The 20,277-nt window shown below is 20.0% G+C and overlaps 2 protein-coding genes across 2 annotated transcripts; both read left to right on the top strand.

Annotated features, from left to right (window-relative positions):
- The first annotated feature begins 2,202 nt into the window (after positions 1-2,202).
- On the top strand, positions 2,203-9,846 carry LOC122717560 (farnesyl pyrophosphate synthase-like). The gene is made up of 7 exons (XM_043941778.1): positions 2,203-2,598; positions 4,431-4,569; positions 6,961-7,101; positions 7,294-7,491; positions 8,699-8,863; positions 8,999-9,211; positions 9,290-9,846. The coding sequence occupies exons 1-7, from the start codon at positions 2,432-2,434 to the stop codon at positions 9,497-9,499; spliced, it is 1,233 nt and encodes a 410-aa protein (XP_043797713.1). The 5' UTR covers positions 2,203-2,431; the 3' UTR covers positions 9,500-9,846.
- A 2,670-nt stretch (positions 9,847-12,516) lies between these two features.
- Positions 12,517-18,860, top strand: LOC122717539 (farnesyl pyrophosphate synthase-like). The gene is made up of 7 exons (XM_043941723.1): positions 12,517-12,630; positions 13,960-14,098; positions 16,266-16,406; positions 16,599-16,796; positions 18,018-18,185; positions 18,313-18,525; positions 18,651-18,860. Exons 2-7 carry the CDS (start codon positions 14,015-14,017, stop codon positions 18,858-18,860), a joined length of 1,014 nt encoding a protein of 337 aa, XP_043797658.1. The 5' UTR covers positions 12,517-12,630; positions 13,960-14,014.
- The last annotated feature ends 1,417 nt before the right edge of the window (positions 18,861-20,277 follow it).

Genomic DNA, 20,277 nt, shown 5'->3' with positions numbered 1-20,277 from the left:
TAGAAATGCATGAAAATAATAATAAAATAATAATGATATTGTTAACTTTACAATTATATATGATATCATTATACGATATCATTTGTGTAATGGAGTTTTTCAATAAAAATAAAAACATTGATATTCTTTTGTACACAAAGGATTATTTTTGATTTTCTCTATAATGTAATATATATTATACGTATGTAATTTTTTTGTTTATGTAAAAAAACTTATTTTAATAAATAAATTTTAGTAAATTCTGAAATATTGACATTACACACCATTTTATTGAAATCCATAGATAAATCATTGTACAAACATTTAATTTAATTAATTTAAATTCATAGCTGAAACTGTTCTATTTATTGAAATCTATAGAAACGAATTAAAACATTAATAAGATTCCAGATTAAAAATGTTGAATGTATTTTTCTATGCACAAACTTGTTTATCCTCACTTATAGAAGAAAATCATTTAATGAAACTCGAATCAATTTGAATTTTAGAAATTAATGTATCAATTGAAAAATTTTTCTTTTTATCTGGTTTAAATTCAATGTTTTTTATTCCAATTTGAGATTACTAAATTGAAAAAAATAATATTCGAAATTCAATATCTATATTTTAATCATATCATATTAATACCACTATTTTTTTTCACTGTTTTCTATTCACTAAAAAAAATCATATAAGCATTGCATTTTTTTTTCATTATTACTATTGCATATTAGCAATATTATCATTTACATAGCGATATTATTATTAGCATATTTTTATTCACTAATTATTATTTATTATTATTATTAATTATCTATTATTAATTAATATTTAGCGATATTTTTATTAATTACTTCACATTAATTTAAAATAAAATTTAATTTTAAATAAAATTAAAATTTGATTATTATTTATTGCCGTACTTAATTTTATATAAGATTATGTGATTAAAACTTTATTTTAAAGATGTATTTAAATATGTATTATTTCATCAAACTTTGAACTTCGCAGCACAATAATGTATTACTAAAATAGCATTGTTAACAATCGAACGAGCGTATGATAGTACTTTCTAATTTCTAAACATTTCTAACATTTTTTAATTGTATTATTATCATNATATATATATATATATATATGTGTGTGTATATTATATAATTTTTAAAATTTATAAAAAGAAAAGCAATTTTATTTATTGTTCCTATATCATTAAAATAATTGTTTTGAATTTTTAATTTAAAATTATATTTAAATTCAATAAATTAATGATTATTGATGAAACATTTTTTATAAATAGATTAAATATTTTGAAAAAAATAACGACAAATTAGAAATATTTTCTTTAGTATTTAAAATTTGTATATATATAATTTGTATATAATATATATTTTGTAATTTGCTTTACTTATAGATAGTTTTATAAGAATCTACCAAAATTTACTTTGATAATAAAAAGTAAAAATAATAAATATAATGTTATTTATACGTTAATAAATTAAACGTATTTAATTAAAAGTATAAATAATAATAAATAAATATAATAATAATAAAATGTAACGAAAAAAATAATAACAATATTAATTATTATATTAATATTTATATTAATATTAATTATATATTTTTTATTATATTTTATATTTATTATATTATATATTTTTTTAATTATTTATATAATTATATATATTATATATTTATATTAATATTAATTATAAATATAACAAAATATAAAAAAAATATCTGAATAACATCCTAATTTATCCTAATTTCGAATTACATATAATAACATTTTTTCAGATTTTTAATAATGCTTTATTTAAGAATTGCTATACAATATTTTCTTTGTAATTTTTAAATTATGAAAGTAACTTTTTACATTAAGAAATAATTATTTATTGTGACAACTATGTTCATATCGATATATAATGTCAATCGTTTATAAATTGATGTGAATACATTTATATTAGATATAATAATGATAGATTATACATACTAGTCTCATAATAGTTTCATAATAAATTTTTAAAACTAATAATTATGAAATTGTTACCTGTATATGCAACAACATCTATAGCATCTAGCTACTAGCAATTAGCAAGAAAAAATTAGAATTATACATATATGTTATACGTTATATATTCACTGATCGTGACAATATAACAAATAAGAAGAAATTAACATAAGTATTATTGTTCCATTACTTGACATCTCTACTTAGCACATACACTCAGTCCAATAGGGTTAGTCATATAGCATATATGATTGAGCACAAGGAAATTGAAATATCAAAGAAAATGTGTTAAATATTATTATTGATTATATATTGATATTATTGATATTCATCGATATAATTTATTTTATAGATAAAAAAATATTTATTATATTTAATATAATATAATAATACTTAGTTTATATAATATATACTTAATACTTAATATATATATATTTGGTAAAAATGTTTCATATTTTACTAAAGTGTATGAATTTACTGTTGTGTGAACGAAATACACAAAAAATCTTTAATTTTATAAATATTAGAAAAAATTCATTATGGTGGAAATGCCAAGAATCAAGAATAGAATACTCTTGTTTTAAAATAAATACGCCTTTAAAGTATCATACGTAAGTAAAAATATTTTTATTATAATTTTTTTTATTACATATGTAAATCGAAGAAAAATTTTAATTTTATCTCTCAACAAAAAACGTTTAATATATATACAGCGATATATTTTATTATATTATCTATTTAAGTATAAAGTCAATATATTAAGCATTACATAAATTCATAATTAATTCATAATGCTAATAATGTAAAATACCATATTTATTTTATCATAATTATATTGTATTATATTCATTATTATATTTGTATTATGTCATTTATATTATGTCATAATTGAATATAAAGGATTGTTTAAAAAATGTAAGAACATGAGTTCTTTATTGAAAATCTGTAAGTAATTTTTCACATTCTTTTTTTTTTTTTTTGCAAATGAATAAGTCCAAATAAATATGTGTCAAACAAAGTATTGATTATAATTATTGAATATATGATATATATCGAATCAAAAATATATCAAATTGAACAGCAATAAATAAACTCATTACACTTTATATAAGATTTATTCGTCATTCAAAATTCCGGTATAAAAAAAAAAATATATAAAATTTTTTTAATGAATGAATGATGAATAAATGATGACTAAATGAACTACATTATTAGGTGCGATACACGTAATTATATATATAGAAATATATATAATTATACTTCTCATAATAATTGTATGATTATATAACTTCATAATAAGTGCAAGTGCTGAACAATAACGGAAAAGAATTTGCAAGGAATTTTTTTTGAAAGGTCATTATTAAATTTTACGAACACTTATTATTCGTGAACACTTTGAATTTTAACTTTGTTTGAAAAAGTTTGATTAAAATGATCTTAATTTTTTATTCTATTAAAAATTAGATCAATTTAATTTTATAACATAATCTTACGTTTAACGAGACTTATAGTGAACGCCTACGAATCAGTCCTTCTGTATTATTTACCATTTTTGAGCAACAATCGTCTCAAGTTTATTTCGCATAATTTTATTTAAATTTGGGATTGTCGTTATTTAGAAGATCCAGTGATATCTTCAGTGTTATTAATTACGATATTCATGGACTTTCTAAATTCATGAAGGAATTTTCCATGAATTTAGATTTAGCTTTTTGAATTATAGTATAAATTCTTTAACTTATATGATTTATATGATTTGTTTAATGAATAATATATATAATGAATAATATAATATAATATATGAATAATTATAATTATATGAATAATATTTAATTAGTTTATACACTGAATGCCACAATTAATTATACTATACATTCCATGATAAATCCAAATTTTATTCTAATAAAATTTTATGAAAGTATAATTAACATTAACAGTCTATTAAAAAAATAGTTTTATATCGAATATGAAATTTGCTTGTAATTTGTTGTACGATATAAATCGTTTAAAAATCATATTGTAATGATTTCGACATATGATATATCAATTTAATTTTTTTTCTATAATTGGATTATTTAGAAGATAAAAAATATACAAGAAAAATAGAAACATTAAACAATGCATAATATAAGATATCAAATCGAAATCATTATTAAAATAAGTAAAATTACATGAAATATTTTAACAATTTTCCATTCGAAATAAAAATCAAAACAATATATTTAAAATTCATTGGAATAAGTGATGTTCTTTTATATTATTTTAAAAACCAGATTTTTAATCCATCGTATTATAAATTAATTATTATTTTATTATTTTATTATTCGTAGTAATAAATAAATAAATTTTTATTTGACAAGGCTATTTCGACAGTTAAACAATTAACCAGTAACTAAAAAAATGATCAAATAATAAACAAGTTATTAAAATTCTTTTATTTTAGATCAAACAATGTACGACAATTTGTCGATTCATTTAAAGATGAAAGAAACGAATTAATGGCCATATGGCCTAATATTGTTTGTGAATTGACAGAAGAAGATAATGAAGAATTATCAGATGTTAACAAGTGGATAACAGAGGTATCTATTTCTTTCAAAATTTATATATCATTAAATAATACAATTTCGAATCATGTATAAAATATATTAGTATAAGAATCAAATTTTATTGAAAATTTAAATCTTACTGAATATAAGCACTTTTTTTTTACATAATTTATTATTAGATTAAATTATTATTTCTTTAAATATTAACAAATAAAAAATGATATGTTATAAAATTAGTATGTTATAGAATTAGTATTTACATTTGCGTTAATAAATTATGTTAACGTAGTGATATTTCATTAACTTGCAATGATTTTTTTTTTAACAACGCTTCCTGTTTTTAATCTTTTAATTTCATTTTTTTTAATATTACATCTTGGCGAATCAAAAATAATCAATATATAAATATAAATAGATAAAAAAAATCGCATTATTTAACATTATAGAACATTAAAAGAAACTCATTTCTTATTGGTAAAAAAATTAGGAAACTTATCAATTATCGATAGATTTTAAACAAACTAAAACCGAGATTTGTATAGCTAATATGCATAATGGAAGATTCAGAAAAGAATTTTATATTTCTAAAATAAACGTTAATGAATGCTAATATGAAGATACCAATATACTAATCCATATATTATTATTCAATCGATGTTGATAACTGATTTATGGATTTTATGTTGATTATGATAAATATTTCATATTTTCATCCTTTATGTAACTTTATCCATAACATGATTGTTAGAAAAAAAAATCAGAACAGATATATAGCAACCAAAATAACTGTGAATATCAATAACATTCTGAACAATTTAGATTTTCAATTTTATAGAAACAATTTGATTATATGACGATTTGATGTAAATGAACGGATTTACATTATTCTTTTACATTATTCCAAATTTACAGTAGTAATTATTCGAGAAACTAAAACACAATAGCAATATTTAAATGAATCAAATTAGCTAAATACGATCGATCATCAGAAAAAAAATCCATCCTCTTGGAAATCGCCTTCCAACGCGACCATTAATTCTCTTTCATTCTCTCTTAATTGAATAATAATTACTTAAAGAGAGAATTAATTTCTGCGACAATTTTTTCAAAAAATCAGATTTATTTAGATATCATATAGTTATTTAATCAGTTAAATTGCAATTAATTGCCGCAAAATTCAAATTATATTTAATTAGAAATCATTTAGAAATCGCGGAATTAATCAATCATCAATCAGTACAAAAAACAATTAGACTCAATTATTAAGCTCATTCAAAATTTACAATATAAACAATTGTACAGTCTCATGTTCTTCTACTATATTGTAGAATGTGAATAAAAATAATTAATTAACATTAATTTAATTTAATTATTGGTTAAATTTATAAATATTTAATATTATTTCTATTCTAATAAAACTTATCAATAATTATTCTTCTTTATAATTATAGGAGTCTTTATATTATAGGAGAGATTGGAATGTATTAATATATAGGGAGTATGTATTAATACATTATTATATTTATTACATGAAAAATAAAATAAAAAAGCATACATTTCAATATAAATTGCTTTATCTAAATCACATTAGATTAAAATTACAAATTTATGAACCAGAGCAATGACTAAAAAGTACAAAATCAATAAAATGACATTATTTATAAGAAGAATTATAATTAAATATAAAAATACAAAAATATAGTTTTTTATCCACATCTCATAACCCGATAAATATTTTTAAACGAAGAAAAAAGTTATTAATAGAATATTTATTAGTTTCAGTAAATTTTAATTAAAATATTTATTTTGTTATATATATATATGTTAATATCAATAAGTAATCAAGAATTTTTATATAATCAAGAATAATTAAGAATTAAATTAATTAAGAATTAAGAAACAAAGATTTTGCATTTATTTTAATTTTTCATATTCGAAGTTAAATGAATCCAATATTAAATGTATTCCGAATGATGTCATATACAATCTATTGGTATAATAATTCGAATAAAAATGTTTCATTTGTACGAAATAACTTCGACACTTGTACGAAATAAATTATTTTATTGTTACCTTTCATGCTTTCCCAATTATATATTAATTCTATCTTGGATGAGAAAGCTCGAGACATTATATTATTGACGAAAAAACATTTTTTAAATACATTTTTGATTTAAAAAATGTTTTAAATGTGTTTATGTTTGTTAGAATATTAAATGTAAATATGCAAAAGATCATTAAAATATTATTTAGTTTTTTCTATATAATTTTTTTTTTCAAAAAAAAGAAATTCTCTCTAGTCTTCTAATATATACATTTTATTATATATGAATCATTAATCACTATATTCTCTTCTCTCAAATTCGAATTCATAAACGACATTCATTGTATTTCAATAACGAAAGAATATTTTTTAACTTTTAGATATTGGAATATAATGTTCCGAAAGGAGGAAAACGAAGATCAGTACCACTTGTAATCGCATATAAATTGCTGGTATCTCAAGATCAGTTAACAGAAGAAAATATTCATTTAGCTCGTATCCTAGCCTGGTGTATAGAAATAGTAATTTTTTATTTTATTCCTTTTTTTTTTTATATTATTTTAGAATTATTATTTTTCAGTTCACTAACATATATATTCCTGTATATTTATAAGTAAAACATAAATTGATCTTATAGAATTGTTTAATATTTTAAATTAATATTGCTTCTTTCTAGCTTTAAAAAGTTTATATATATATGATTGTTATTATAGATGCTTGCATTTCACACAATGGCAGATGACATTTTAGATCATGCAAACATGCGACGAAATCAACGAACCTGGCATGTAAAAGTTGGATTAAGTGCAATTAATGATGCTTTTATTTTGGAAACATGTATATACAAGCTTCTTGAGAAACATTTTAAATCAAAAAATTGTTATGTAGATATCGTGGATATATTTTTGAAGGTATCAAATTTTTTTATTTATATAAACAGTGCTCAAAGAAATAATTGTTGTATTCATATATTAATTCATTATTAATTGTTTATACTAAAGCCAAAATTATTATTTTTTATTGTTCCGTCTCAATTTTGAAAGAAAATAATAATAATGATAATGAAATAATCTTTTTATGAAAATTGAAAATTTAAAAAAAAATTTTATCATATAATTTTTTCATATACAAAACTTATCTAAAAAATAGTGCATATTTGTCTATAATTCCAAAATAAAAAAAGAGCATTGTATATCAAATTATCGTAATTTCTTTACAAATATATAAAAAATATATAAAAAATAGTTTTGTTTACATTAATCATTTAAATAGTTCATGAACAACATTTTATAATGGCTTTTTTTCACATTTCAAGAAGAATCATCAGAATATTCATTTTATTGATATGAAGGACAATAAAATAAAGGAAATGGTGAAATTTTAGATTTCAATAAATAATGTTAAGCAATGAATAATGTTTCATTAACGAAATGAAAACACATATCATATATTAAGAAAATTTATATTCTTATATTAAAACTGTTGAAAAATAAACATTCTGAAGCTAATAAATTTTATTTTCATTGCTATTTTGATATTCTTAAATACTTGACTTTTTATTTTCGAGATATAAATAAATATATATTAAGTACTTTTTAATTGATTCTTATTTCAGTACATTTACATTTTTTCTATACTTTTATAAAAGTTAATAAAATTGTGTGTCTTTCATTATTATCTTCCATATTATCCATAAATTAAAATAAATATATTGAATGAATTAATATGCATAAAATATTATTATATGTATATAAATTAAAAACATAGGTATTATTGATTCTATCGAGTAATTTATTCATTCTCTATTTTTTAATAAGTATTTTATCAATTCTAATAAAAATCTTTTCATTAAAAATATTAATAATATGTATATAAATTATTATGTATAAATATAAAAAATATATATAATATTATTTTAAAACGATTTCCTACGTATAAAATACTTACAATATAATATATTTTAAGAATGTGTATAACAATTTTGAATTTTGTTGAACGTATACATTTCTGTATAAATTTAGATTTTATAATAATTAAAACAATTATTAAAATATAATTTATATAAAATATAATTATATAATTTATATAATTTATATAAAATATTTATGTAATTTGCAGTATCATAGAAAAACGATGCATGGTCAATGCTTAGATATATTAATATCGACGCATTGGGAAAAAAAAAACTTTAATCTTTTTTCAATAGACCGATACAATACTTTAGTAAAATATAAAACATCTTACTTCTCATTTATACTTCCATTCAGTCTTGCTATGCGTTTTGTAAGTATATTTAATTGTACTATTTGATTTTATTAACTGTATTTTCTTATAACTGTAATATTTATATTAGAAACGTATAGATTATTTTTTCCATTCTTTTTTACTTACTTTACATTAATTATACATTGTTCATAGGCTGGCATAATCGATCCAGAAATGCATAGGGAAGCAGAAAAAATTCTGATAAAAATAAGTCATCTTTTCCAAGTACAAAATGATTTTTTGGATTATTATAGTAAAGAAGAAATTGGAGGAAAAAGTGGAACTGATATACAAGAAGGAAAATGTACATGGCCCATTGTGATTGCATTGCAGCGAGCTACAATTGAACAAAAAAGAATTTTAAAAGTAAATTTGTCATTATTAATATTTTAAATTTATTTTCTTCTAATAGAATAAATTACTAATAATATTAATATAATCTAGGAATGTTATGGAGTAGCTGATGAAGAAAAAGTAAAACATGTGAAAGAAATTTATAAAGAGATAGGTATATCAAATATTTATTTGGATTACGAAGAAGAAATGCATAATTTATTGAATACATATATACAACAATTATCTTCGAAACTTCCAATTCAATACTTTTTATACTTACTCACTACATCATGTAGTAAAATAGAACGAAAAGATTAATTATACAAGATATTCGAAAAATATAGGATCACACATTCGATCCAGAAATTCTTAAGATAATATTTTCTTATATATTCTTTTATATTCGAATGATATTTTCTTATGCAGAAATTTTCCTTCTTATCTTATTAAATTATTAACGATAAAATACTGCTCTATCACAGAGTACATACGCGTGAAGTCGTGTTGACTCCATGTCGATTAAATAGGAATAAATTGACTCAATATATCGAAAAAACTGTGTTAAATGTAATAAATATTTTTATTTATTAATAAAAAATATATATATTTTGAGTAAAAAGAAATAAATTATATTACATTAACTATATTATATTAACTACATTAAATTAAAAAAGAATTAAATAAATAAATAAAATCAATCATTCAAGAAAATTCTTGAAATCTCTTTTCGTAATCTCCTTTTCCTATCTTTTTTTTAATATTAATTATGGTATTTTAATATCCAATGATATTTTATTATCTTTAAACTTATATTTGACAGATTTGCATAACAATTAACTGATTATAGATAAAACATTACTGAAAAATAATGACACAGAAAAGATAAAAACACGAAATATGTATTCAATGTATCGTTCAATCAATCGTATTTATCATTCACTTCATTGCATGGTTAAAAATTAGCTCTAATAACTTATAGTGGCATATAATCAATTGTTCCGCTTCGAGTAGCCTACGAGTAGCCACCTTGACAATTTGTGACTAGTGATTAATCAATGTTTTTTGTTGATATGAACTCGTCAATAAAGGATTTTAAGAAAAATATTGTTGGATATTATCTTAGGAATCTATTAATCGTCGTTTCTGTCGAGTAGTTAATTAACATTTTTCTGTTGAGTAGTTAATAATAGTAAATTATTGTAATAAAATCGATACAATATTCTAATAAAACATAAAACATGTTACATCTCTTTTATACTTTTATCTAAATAATCTAAACGATTACAAGTATTAGTATATCTTCGAAAATACAGTCGTTCAATGTTGTCCGAACTTTTAAAGTAAAAATTAAAAATTGCTCTTTCGTTTAAACAATGATAATTTTGAAATTAGAAGCATCGTGCCGAATAAAATTCAATCTTGCTATGCATTTCGTAAATATATTTAATTGTATTATTTGATTTTAATAATTAATATAACTTTAATATTTATATTATAAAAATATAGATTTTTCCTTTCTTTTTTACTTATTTTATTATATATTATTCATATGTTGACATAATCGATCCAAAAATGAATAACGAAAAAATTTTGATTTTGAAAAATAAGTTAAAGATGAAAACAATAAACATTATATTTTATAAATATTAAAAGAATAACAATTCAATATTGTGATAAAATGATATTGCTCTCGCAATATAGTGAACTGTTAAGTATATGTATACATGTGTCGAATGCTATTCGACAGAGGATGTGTGGTGTGTGAAGAAGCTGGCCTCGTGACTGTTACTATATTTCCTAAAGATAAAAAAAGGACTATAAACGGTTACACGTGTAGTGCGTATGGCTATAAGAAAACAAAGTCTCTCGCAATGTCACAATGTAATCATATCTAATGATGGTAAAGGACGATGTTTAATTGCAAAGAAACTATCTATTGTCATATCCGGCATTCATATTGCGACATATTCATAACGAATCTTTATTTACAAGTAAAACTCGTGCCCTTAGAAAATTTCTTCCTAATTGAATTGGAAGAATCACGATGGGACATGATAATATCAATAATAGTATCATATATTATCATTATATTATAAATAATGATAATACTTAACTCAAATTAAAGGAAAATTCCTCAAATTAGTAATTAATACACAAAAATATCAAGATGCCGACAATCAAGAATTAATCAGCATATACTTATTATAAATTTTTTCGAATTATCATATTGATCGCCATTGAATCAATAGTGGAATGTCATCTTTAGGATTGTATTCCACTCTAACCAAGCTAAAGTAAAAATATACAATTTTAAATGTCAATTTTAAACTCTTTTCGAAAACGGTAATCTTCTAAGATAATATTATTTTTTGTTTAGATTTAATAGAAGTGGACGACCAATAACGACGATAAATAATAATAGAAAAAAATTTCTATGCGAGAAATTATTTTTTCAAATAAATTGTTATAAATCTCGGGAACGAATAAATATTAATAATCTTTTAATATCAATTTAATATAGATTCTGACAGTATAGATCTGGAATAGATATTTACAATTAAAATTTTTATTTTCATTTTTTTTTATTTTAAATAAAACAAATACATATATATTATATATATATATTTATATATATTTAGATAAAGATATTTATATATTTGATATATCTTTTTTCTTTCTATGAGAAGAATTTTTTACGTTTAATTCTTTCTTCAACAAAAAAACGGAAATTTATATTTTTACGATATTTTAGCTTTCAAAATATAATGAGAGGAACATATATATATATATAAACCTATATCGGTTAAAAATTTTTTGTATTTTCTGTATTAAAAAAGATATTGATTTTTTATGAATAAAATATAATATAAAACAGATTCTATAATTTTGTTCTGGTGAAATCATGTTTCTGATTTATTTTGAAATTAATCTTGAAATTAAATACAGTTTTTTTTAGAAAATAAAGAAAATTTAATTTTATAATTTCTTATTTACAAATTTTTATATTATTTACAAATTTAAAATATAACTTCATATTAATATTATTTGAAATTTCTTCTTCGGATCATTTGTACAATCCACGGTAACGATAAAAAATCCGTAAAAATGAGAAAAAATTAGTATGGACATTATTGTTGCACAACTTGATCCCTCCTTCGCGTCACGAATTAATTAATTAACGATAACCTAGGCTATATATTAAAGTCGACTGAACACAAAAGTTGCAGTATCAAAAAAAATAAATTATAGTTCATTCATTGATATAATTCGATATAATTTTTTACAGAAATGTTTTATATTTTATCAAAATATATCAATTTGTGCGAACGAAATATACAAAAAATCTTCAATTCTATAAATATTAGAAAAAATTCATTATGGTGGAAATGCCAAGAATCAAGAATAGGATACTCTTGTTATAAAATAAATACGCCATTAAAATATCATACGTGAGTAAAAATATTTTTATTATAATTTTTTTATTATATATTTTATTATAAAAAAAGGAAATGTTCAATTTTATCTCTCAAAAAAAATACGTTTAAATATATATATAGCGATATATATTTTATCATATATTATTCTATATTTTATCATATTATTATCATATTATTATATTCTATTTAATTATAAAATTAATATATTAAGCATTAAATAATTAATTAATAATATTATATAATACCGTATTTATTTTATCATAATTATATTATATTATATTCATTACTGTATATAGTTATTTATACAAATGAATATAAGAGATTGTCTGAAAAATATGAGATCATTATATCATTATCAAATATCAATTCTCTATTGAAAATCAGTAACTAACTTTTCACAATATTTTTTTTTGCACGCTAATGCCTGCAAAAAAACTTGCGAGAAAATTTTTTTGATATAAGAAGATTATTATTAAATTTTGCAAACACTTATTATTTGCGAACATTTTAAATTTTAACTTTGAAAAATTTGATTAAAATGATATTAAATAATAATCTTAATTTTTTATTTTATTAAAAATTTAATTTTATAACGAATATAACTCTGCGACGAGATTTGACGAGATTCAATCAATTCTCTACTGTTTACCATTTTTGAGCAACAATCGTCTCAAGGCTAGTTCACATAATTCTGGTTAGGTTTGAGGTTGTCATCATTATCGGATGCAATAACATTTTCAGTATCACTGACTATGATGTTCACGGACTTTTTAAATTCACCATAAAGGGATTTTCATGGACTTAAATTTAGCTTTTTGAATTATAGTATAAATTCGATTTCTTTAACTTATATGAATAATTTAATTAGTTTATACACTAAATGCCACAATTAATTATACTACACATTCCATGATAGATCCAAATTTTATTCTAATGAAATTTTATGAAAGTATTTACAGTCTATTAAAAAAATAGTTTTATATCGAATAGGAAATTCGTATTTAATTTATTATACGATGTAAATCGTTATGAAAGCTATGTCGTAACATTTTAATATTATTTATCAATTCAATTTTCTTTTTGTAATTGGATTATTTAAAAAATAAATAATATACAAAAAAAATAGTAACATTAAACAATGCATAATGTAAGATATCAAATCGAAACAATATATTCAAAATTCATTAGAACAAGTGACATCTCTTTATTTCATAATAATAAACTTTTCATTTAGCAATAAAATTATTTCATATGAGAAGTAAATAAAAAATTAACTATTAATTGTTTAAATTACATAAAAGATTTAAAAATAAATATATTAATAAAATTTCTTTGTTTTAGATCAAATAATATACAAGAATATGTCAATTCCTTTAAAAATGAAAGAAACAAATTAATGGCTATGTGGCCCGATATTGTTCGTGAATTGACGGAAGAAGATATTAAAGAATTACCAGATGTTAAAAAATGGACAAAAGAGGTATCTATTTTTTTTTTTTTTTTCTTAAATTATATACATCAAGTAATATAATTTCGAATCGTGTATCATAATTTTTAGTGTATAAAATGTACAAATTAGTATAAGAAGTAAATTTTATTAAAAACTTAAATCTTATCGAACATAAGCACTTCCTTTCTACGTAATTTATAAATTAGATTATTGCTTCTTTGAACATTATCACGAAAAATAATATATTAAACAATTTGTATTTACACTTGCATTAATAAATTATGCTAATCTTGATGATATTTTATGAATATGTAACAATTTTTCTTTTTATAACGTTTCTTATTTTTAATTTCTTACTTTCATTTTTATTTAACATTATACTTATAATTTCAATTTTCTCAAATATTGTTTCAAAATAACTGATATAATTCAAAATAAAATAAAATACTAATTCAAAATAATCAATATATAAATACAAATATATAAAAAAAAAAATCGCATTATTTAACATTAGAGAACATTTAAAAATATTATTGGTACAGAAATTAAAAGAAACTTACCATTATCGATAGATATTAAAAAAAAAAAAACTGGTTTGTATAGCTAATGAGCATAATCGAAAGTTAAGAAAAGAATTTTACATTTCTAAAATAAATATAAATAAATATATAAAGATACTTATATACTAATCTATATATTAACGTTCGATCGATATTGATAATCGATTTAACTAAAGCAATATAGAATTTGTATTGACTATGAATGAATATTTCCATATTTAAATTTATATTTCCATATTTTGTGAATATTTATTCAAAAATACGATAGTTAAAAACAAAAATCAAAACAGATTTATATATAGTAAAATGCCAAAATAATTCGAATTTCAATAACAATCTCAATTTAAATTTTCAAATTTATAACAGCAATTAATATAAATGAACATGTTTATATTATTCTTTCACTTTATTCCAAACTCATAATAATAATTATTCGGAAAACTTATTCCAAGACACAATAGCAATGACCAAATTAACCAAATGTCTTGCGATTAATCATGAAGGAATTCGTGAAAGCTCATTCATAGAAATCGCAAACTATTGATTATCTTTCATTCTATCTTAAATTTAATTATTTTAATTATAATTATTTTCATCAAAAACAATTATTGAAAGGAAAACTAATGTCCGCTAATTTCTCAAGAAAGTTAGAACTTATTCAGGTCTGTTCAAACTCTATCATTTATTTTGCACGAAAATCAGGCAAAACACAGTTAGTTGTTGCGAAATTCAGATCATATTCAGTTAAGTATCATTTAGAAATCGCAAAATTTAATTAGTTATCAATCAGCTATAAAAAATTGGAGTCAATCATTAAGCTTACTCGAAATTTGCAATATAAACGGTTATATAGTCACAAATTTTATTACCATCTTATAGGAATATGTGAATAGAAATAATTACTTAACATTAATTTAATTATTGATACTTTTTTTATTCTAATTCTTAAAACTTATCGATAATTATTTTTCTTTATAATTATCTTTATATATATATTACAAGAGAAACTGAAAAATATTGATAGGGAGATTTAACTTATTTCTATATTTTTTATATATAAATAAAAATAAAAAAATAGCAAACATTTCAGTATAGATTGCTCTGTGTAAATTACAATTGCAACCTCTAAAACTACTTTCTCAAAAGAAATATATTTTCGTGAAAAATTTAAATTTTTATTATATTTATATAAGGATTTTATCATTGTGCTGAAATATTAATCACTAATTTGACATGAAAATATACTCCATCTTACATATATATATCAACTCCCATTACTTTTAAGATTAAATATTATTAATAAATAAATAGATTTATTATTTTAAAGTTTTGCATTTCGAGAAATATGAGATATATAGTCAAGAGTTGATACATATATGATAAATATTTTAATTTTTGGTTTGTGAAATAATTGAATCGATTGTAGAATATTTGAATAATACATATGTGTATCATTAGTCATTATATTTTCTTCTTTCTACGTGAAAACTTTCTTTGTAAAAACTATATTCTGTATATTTAAATCGAAACGATATTTCTTAACTTTTAGATATTGGAATATATTCTCTTCTCTCAAATTCGAATTCATAAACGATATTCATTATATTTCAATAACGAAAGAATATTTTTTAACTTTTATATTGGAATATAATGTTCCGAAAGGAGGAAAACGAAGATCAGTACCACTTGTAATTGCATATAAATTGCTGACATCTCAAGATCAGTTAACAGAAGAAAATATTCATTTAGCTCGTATCCTAGCCTGGTATATAGAAATAGTAATTTTTTATTTTATTCCTTTTTTTTTTTATATTATTTTAGAATTATTATTTTTCAGTTCACTAACATATATATTCCTGTATATTTATAAGTAAAACATAAATTGATCTTATAGAATTGTTTAATATTTTAAATTAATATTGCTTCTTTCTAGCTTTAAAAAGTTTATATATATATGATTGTTATTATAGATGCAAGCATTTCACACAATGATAGATGATATTTTAGATAATGCAAACATACGACGAAATCAATTAACCTGGCATGTAAAAGTTGGATTAGGTGCAATTAATGATGCTTTAATTTTGGAAACATGTATATACAAGCTTCTTGAGAAACATTTTAAATCGAAAAATTGTTATGTAGAAATCATGAATATATTCTTGAAAGTGAGTAACATATTTTTTTATTTATATTATTTACATAGTGTTCAAAGAAATAATTGTTATATTTATATATTTAATTCATTATTAATTGTTTATAATAATTTTATAAAAATAAAATTATTATATTTTATTGCATAGTCTTAATTTTGAAAGAAAATAATAATAATGATAATAAAATTTCCTTTCTATGAAAATTGGAAATTTAAAAAAAAATTTTAAAAAAAAGTTTTACCATATAGAAATAATTTCATGAATAAAACTGCTCTAAAAAGTAGTGCATACGAGTACATAGTCTATAATTTCAAATTAAAAAAAAAAAATATTGTATCAAAATGTAATTGCTTTCTTTATAAATGTACAAAAGACAATTTTATTTATATTAATCATTCATTCATGAATACTTAGCATTTTACAGTAGATTGTTACTCGTCTAATTTAATATTATATTTCCAATTTTGTTCATATTTCAAGAAAGATCTCAAGAATATTGATTTTATTGGTGTGAAATAATGAAATAAAAAAAATAATGAAATTTTAAAACTGATAGTAACAATATTTTAGTAATGGAATGAAAAAAATATCACACTTTGAAAATTTTTATTTATATATATTTCTTATATGAGGATACTATTGAAAAATACAGTTCTGAAGTCAATAAATTCTGTTTTCTTTTCTACTCTGATTTTCTTAAATATTTTTTTTTTGTTTTCAAAATTTAAATACATGTACATTAGATACTTTTCAGCTGATCTTTGTATATTTACATTTATTTTTATATTTTTATAGAAATAAATAAAAAAATAATATATATATATATAAATTATTTAATTCTGAATAAAATTGTATTTTTTCCATAAAATATATTGAATCCATAATCCATTATACATAACATATTATGTACAATATTACATTATCATATTATTTATTAAATTAAAAACATAAAAATTATTAATTTCATTGAATAAATTATTCTTTTTTTTTTCAATACATATTTTATCAATTTTAATAAAAACTTTCTCATTAAAAATTAATAAAAATATGTTTAATGTCGTACAAAACGATATTCTACATAATGAATATTTATAATAAAACATAATTTGAAAATGTGTAAAATAATTTTAAATTTTATTGTATGCAAATATATAAATTTTTCTATATAAATTTACATTTTAAAATAATGTAATTATTAAAACACGATTTATCAAATATTTATATTATTTATAGTATCATAAAAAAACAGTGCAAGGTGAATGTCTAGATATATTGATATCAACAGATTGGGGAAAAAAATCGAATCTTGATCTTTTTTCTATGGATCGATACAATAATCTAATTAAACATAAAACATCTTATTTTTCATTTATACTTCCATTCAGTCTTGCTATGCGTTTTGTAAGTATATTTAATTGTACTATTTGATTTTGTTAACTGTATTTTCTTATAACTGTAATATTTGTATTAGAAACATATAGATTTTTCCTTTCCTTTTTACTTTAGTTTAATTATACATTGTTTATAGGCTGACATAATCGATCCAGAAATGCATAGGGAAGCAGAAAAAATTCTGATAAAAATAAGTCACCTTTTCCAAGTACAAAATGATTTTTTGGATTATTACAGTAAAGAAGAAATCGGAGGAAAAAGTGGAACTGACATACAAGAAGGAAAATGTACATGGCCTATTGTGGTTGCATTGCAGCGAGCTATAACCGAACAAAAAAAAATTTTAAAAGTAAGCTTGTCATTAATAATATTTCAAATTTATTTTCTTGTAATGGAATACTAATTAATGAAATTACTAATAATATTAATATTGTTATTATTAATATATATTACTAATAATATTAAATCATCTAGGAATGTTATGGAGTAAGTGATGAAGAAAAAGTAAAACGTGTGAAAGAAATTTATGAAAAGATAGGCATATCGAATATTTATTGTGATTACGAAGAAGAAACGTATAATTTATTAAATACATGTATACAGCAATTATCTTCGAAACTTCCATCTGAATATTTTTCATACTTACTCGCTACATCATGTAGTAAAATAGGACAAAAAAATTAATTGCGCAAATATATTCGAAAAACGTAGAAACACATTCTATTATTTCTAAAATAATATTAAATCAGATATTTCTAAAATATTTTTCTATAAAAAAATTTTTAACAAAAATTACTAACAATTTAATAAATTATTAAAAATTTATCAAATGAATGAAAAAACTAATAAAAATTTATAAAATCTTTAAAAATCTATTTTCAAGGGAATACAATAATTACTTTATCTTTTAAAATATATTTTTTCTTCACTATATTGTAGAGAAAATTAAGACGAAAATATATTACATGATATTTTTATTTATTTATTAATTAATACCAAGATTGAAAAAATAAAATAGTATTAATAAATAGTAAAAAGTAAAATAGTAAAATTGACCTGATTAATATTGAATAATATGAATAGTAATATATTCTTTGAAAATATTGTCGTTACATTATCAAATTTTTCTTGTTTTTTTTTTTTTTCTATTTTTCTTGTAAATAATATTTGATATTATTAATTCGTTACTACACAGTACGAATTAGTAACGAATTAGTAACTCAAAATTATTAATAGTTATTTATAATAAGTTAATTATTAAAACTAATTCTATTCACGTTTGAATTCGGAAAAAACTCAAAATTCTGTTGAGATACAATTAAGTGAAAATTCTTGAATTGTATGATTAATATAATATATAAATAAATTTTATAATATGATTATATAAATTTTTTCACAATAATTGTAAAATTATTGTAGAAACAATAATTATAGTTTTGAAAATCTATTTATTGCAATTTCGTATATAAATGAAGTCTTTTCTATCTTTGAAAACACGAGAAATGACTATTATTCAAAAAAAAGTGTGATGTCATGTATTGAAAATTCAGAATCTTCTTCATTTATTATAATTATTATAATTTTGCGAAAAATAACAATGTATGAAAATAACTGTAACAATGATACTGTTGACATTACACTGATTATATATGATAAATATTCCAATCACATTTGTTGAAGATTCGCACAAAAAAGAATTTATATATCGAAAAATAATCGATATTATTCTAAACTAAAAAAAACAATTTTACCAAATAAATTTAAGTTAACATACACTTTTTACTAAAGCTCAATAAAAATATTTAATGTTGTCATATTTTTGGAAATTGACAATTAACTCATTATTATATCTTTATTTACATTTAAAAATATTCTAACAAAAAAAATCCTAAGAATTCGATCAGGTATTTGAGTTACAATTGTTTAAATATTTCCATCAAAAACCTGAATGCAAAATAAAATGTGATTTCATTTTAAATAAAATTACTTAATAAAAAATATGAGTAACAATCCGTATTAGGTTTGATTTTCGATAAGATTTATATTAATTGTAACAAAAACAATATGAACAATGCGGCAATCGTGAAAATTTTTTTGTTAA

The sequence above is a fragment of the Apis laboriosa genome, unplaced genomic scaffold (assembly GCF_014066325.1).
Source record: "Apis laboriosa isolate Shangri-la unplaced genomic scaffold, ASM1406632v1 scaffold53_cov140, whole genome shotgun sequence".
In the NCBI taxonomy this organism is placed as follows: domain Eukaryota; kingdom Metazoa; phylum Arthropoda; class Insecta; order Hymenoptera; family Apidae; genus Apis; species Apis laboriosa.
Note: the sequence above shows the minus strand (reverse complement) of the source record. Positions and strands in the feature narration are given on the sequence as shown.

What these genes read in the sequence shown, in the direction of transcription:
- LOC122717560 (XM_043941778.1), top strand. Translation starts at nt 2,432, where the DNA reads ATGTTTCATATTTTACTAAAGTGTATGAATTTACTGTTGTGTGAACGA. An exon ending in TCGTGGATATATTTTTGAAG is followed by an intron (nt 7,492 to 8,698) that starts GTATCAAATTTT and finishes TGTAATTTGCAG; the next exon opens with TATCATAGAAAAACGATGCA. An exon ending in TCAGTCTTGCTATGCGTTTT is followed by an intron (nt 8,864 to 8,998) that starts GTAAGTATATTT and finishes CATTGTTCATAG; the next exon opens with GCTGGCATAATCGATCCAGA.
- LOC122717539 (XM_043941723.1), top strand. Translation starts at nt 14,015, where the DNA reads ATGGCTATGTGGCCCGATATTGTTCGTGAATTGACGGAAGAAGATATT. An exon ending in TTAAAAAATGGACAAAAGAG is followed by an intron (nt 14,099 to 16,265) that starts GTATCTATTTTT and finishes TTTTTAACTTTT; the next exon opens with ATATTGGAATATAATGTTCC. An exon ending in TCATGAATATATTCTTGAAA is followed by an intron (nt 16,797 to 18,017) that starts GTGAGTAACATA and finishes TATTATTTATAG; the next exon opens with TATCATAAAAAAACAGTGCA.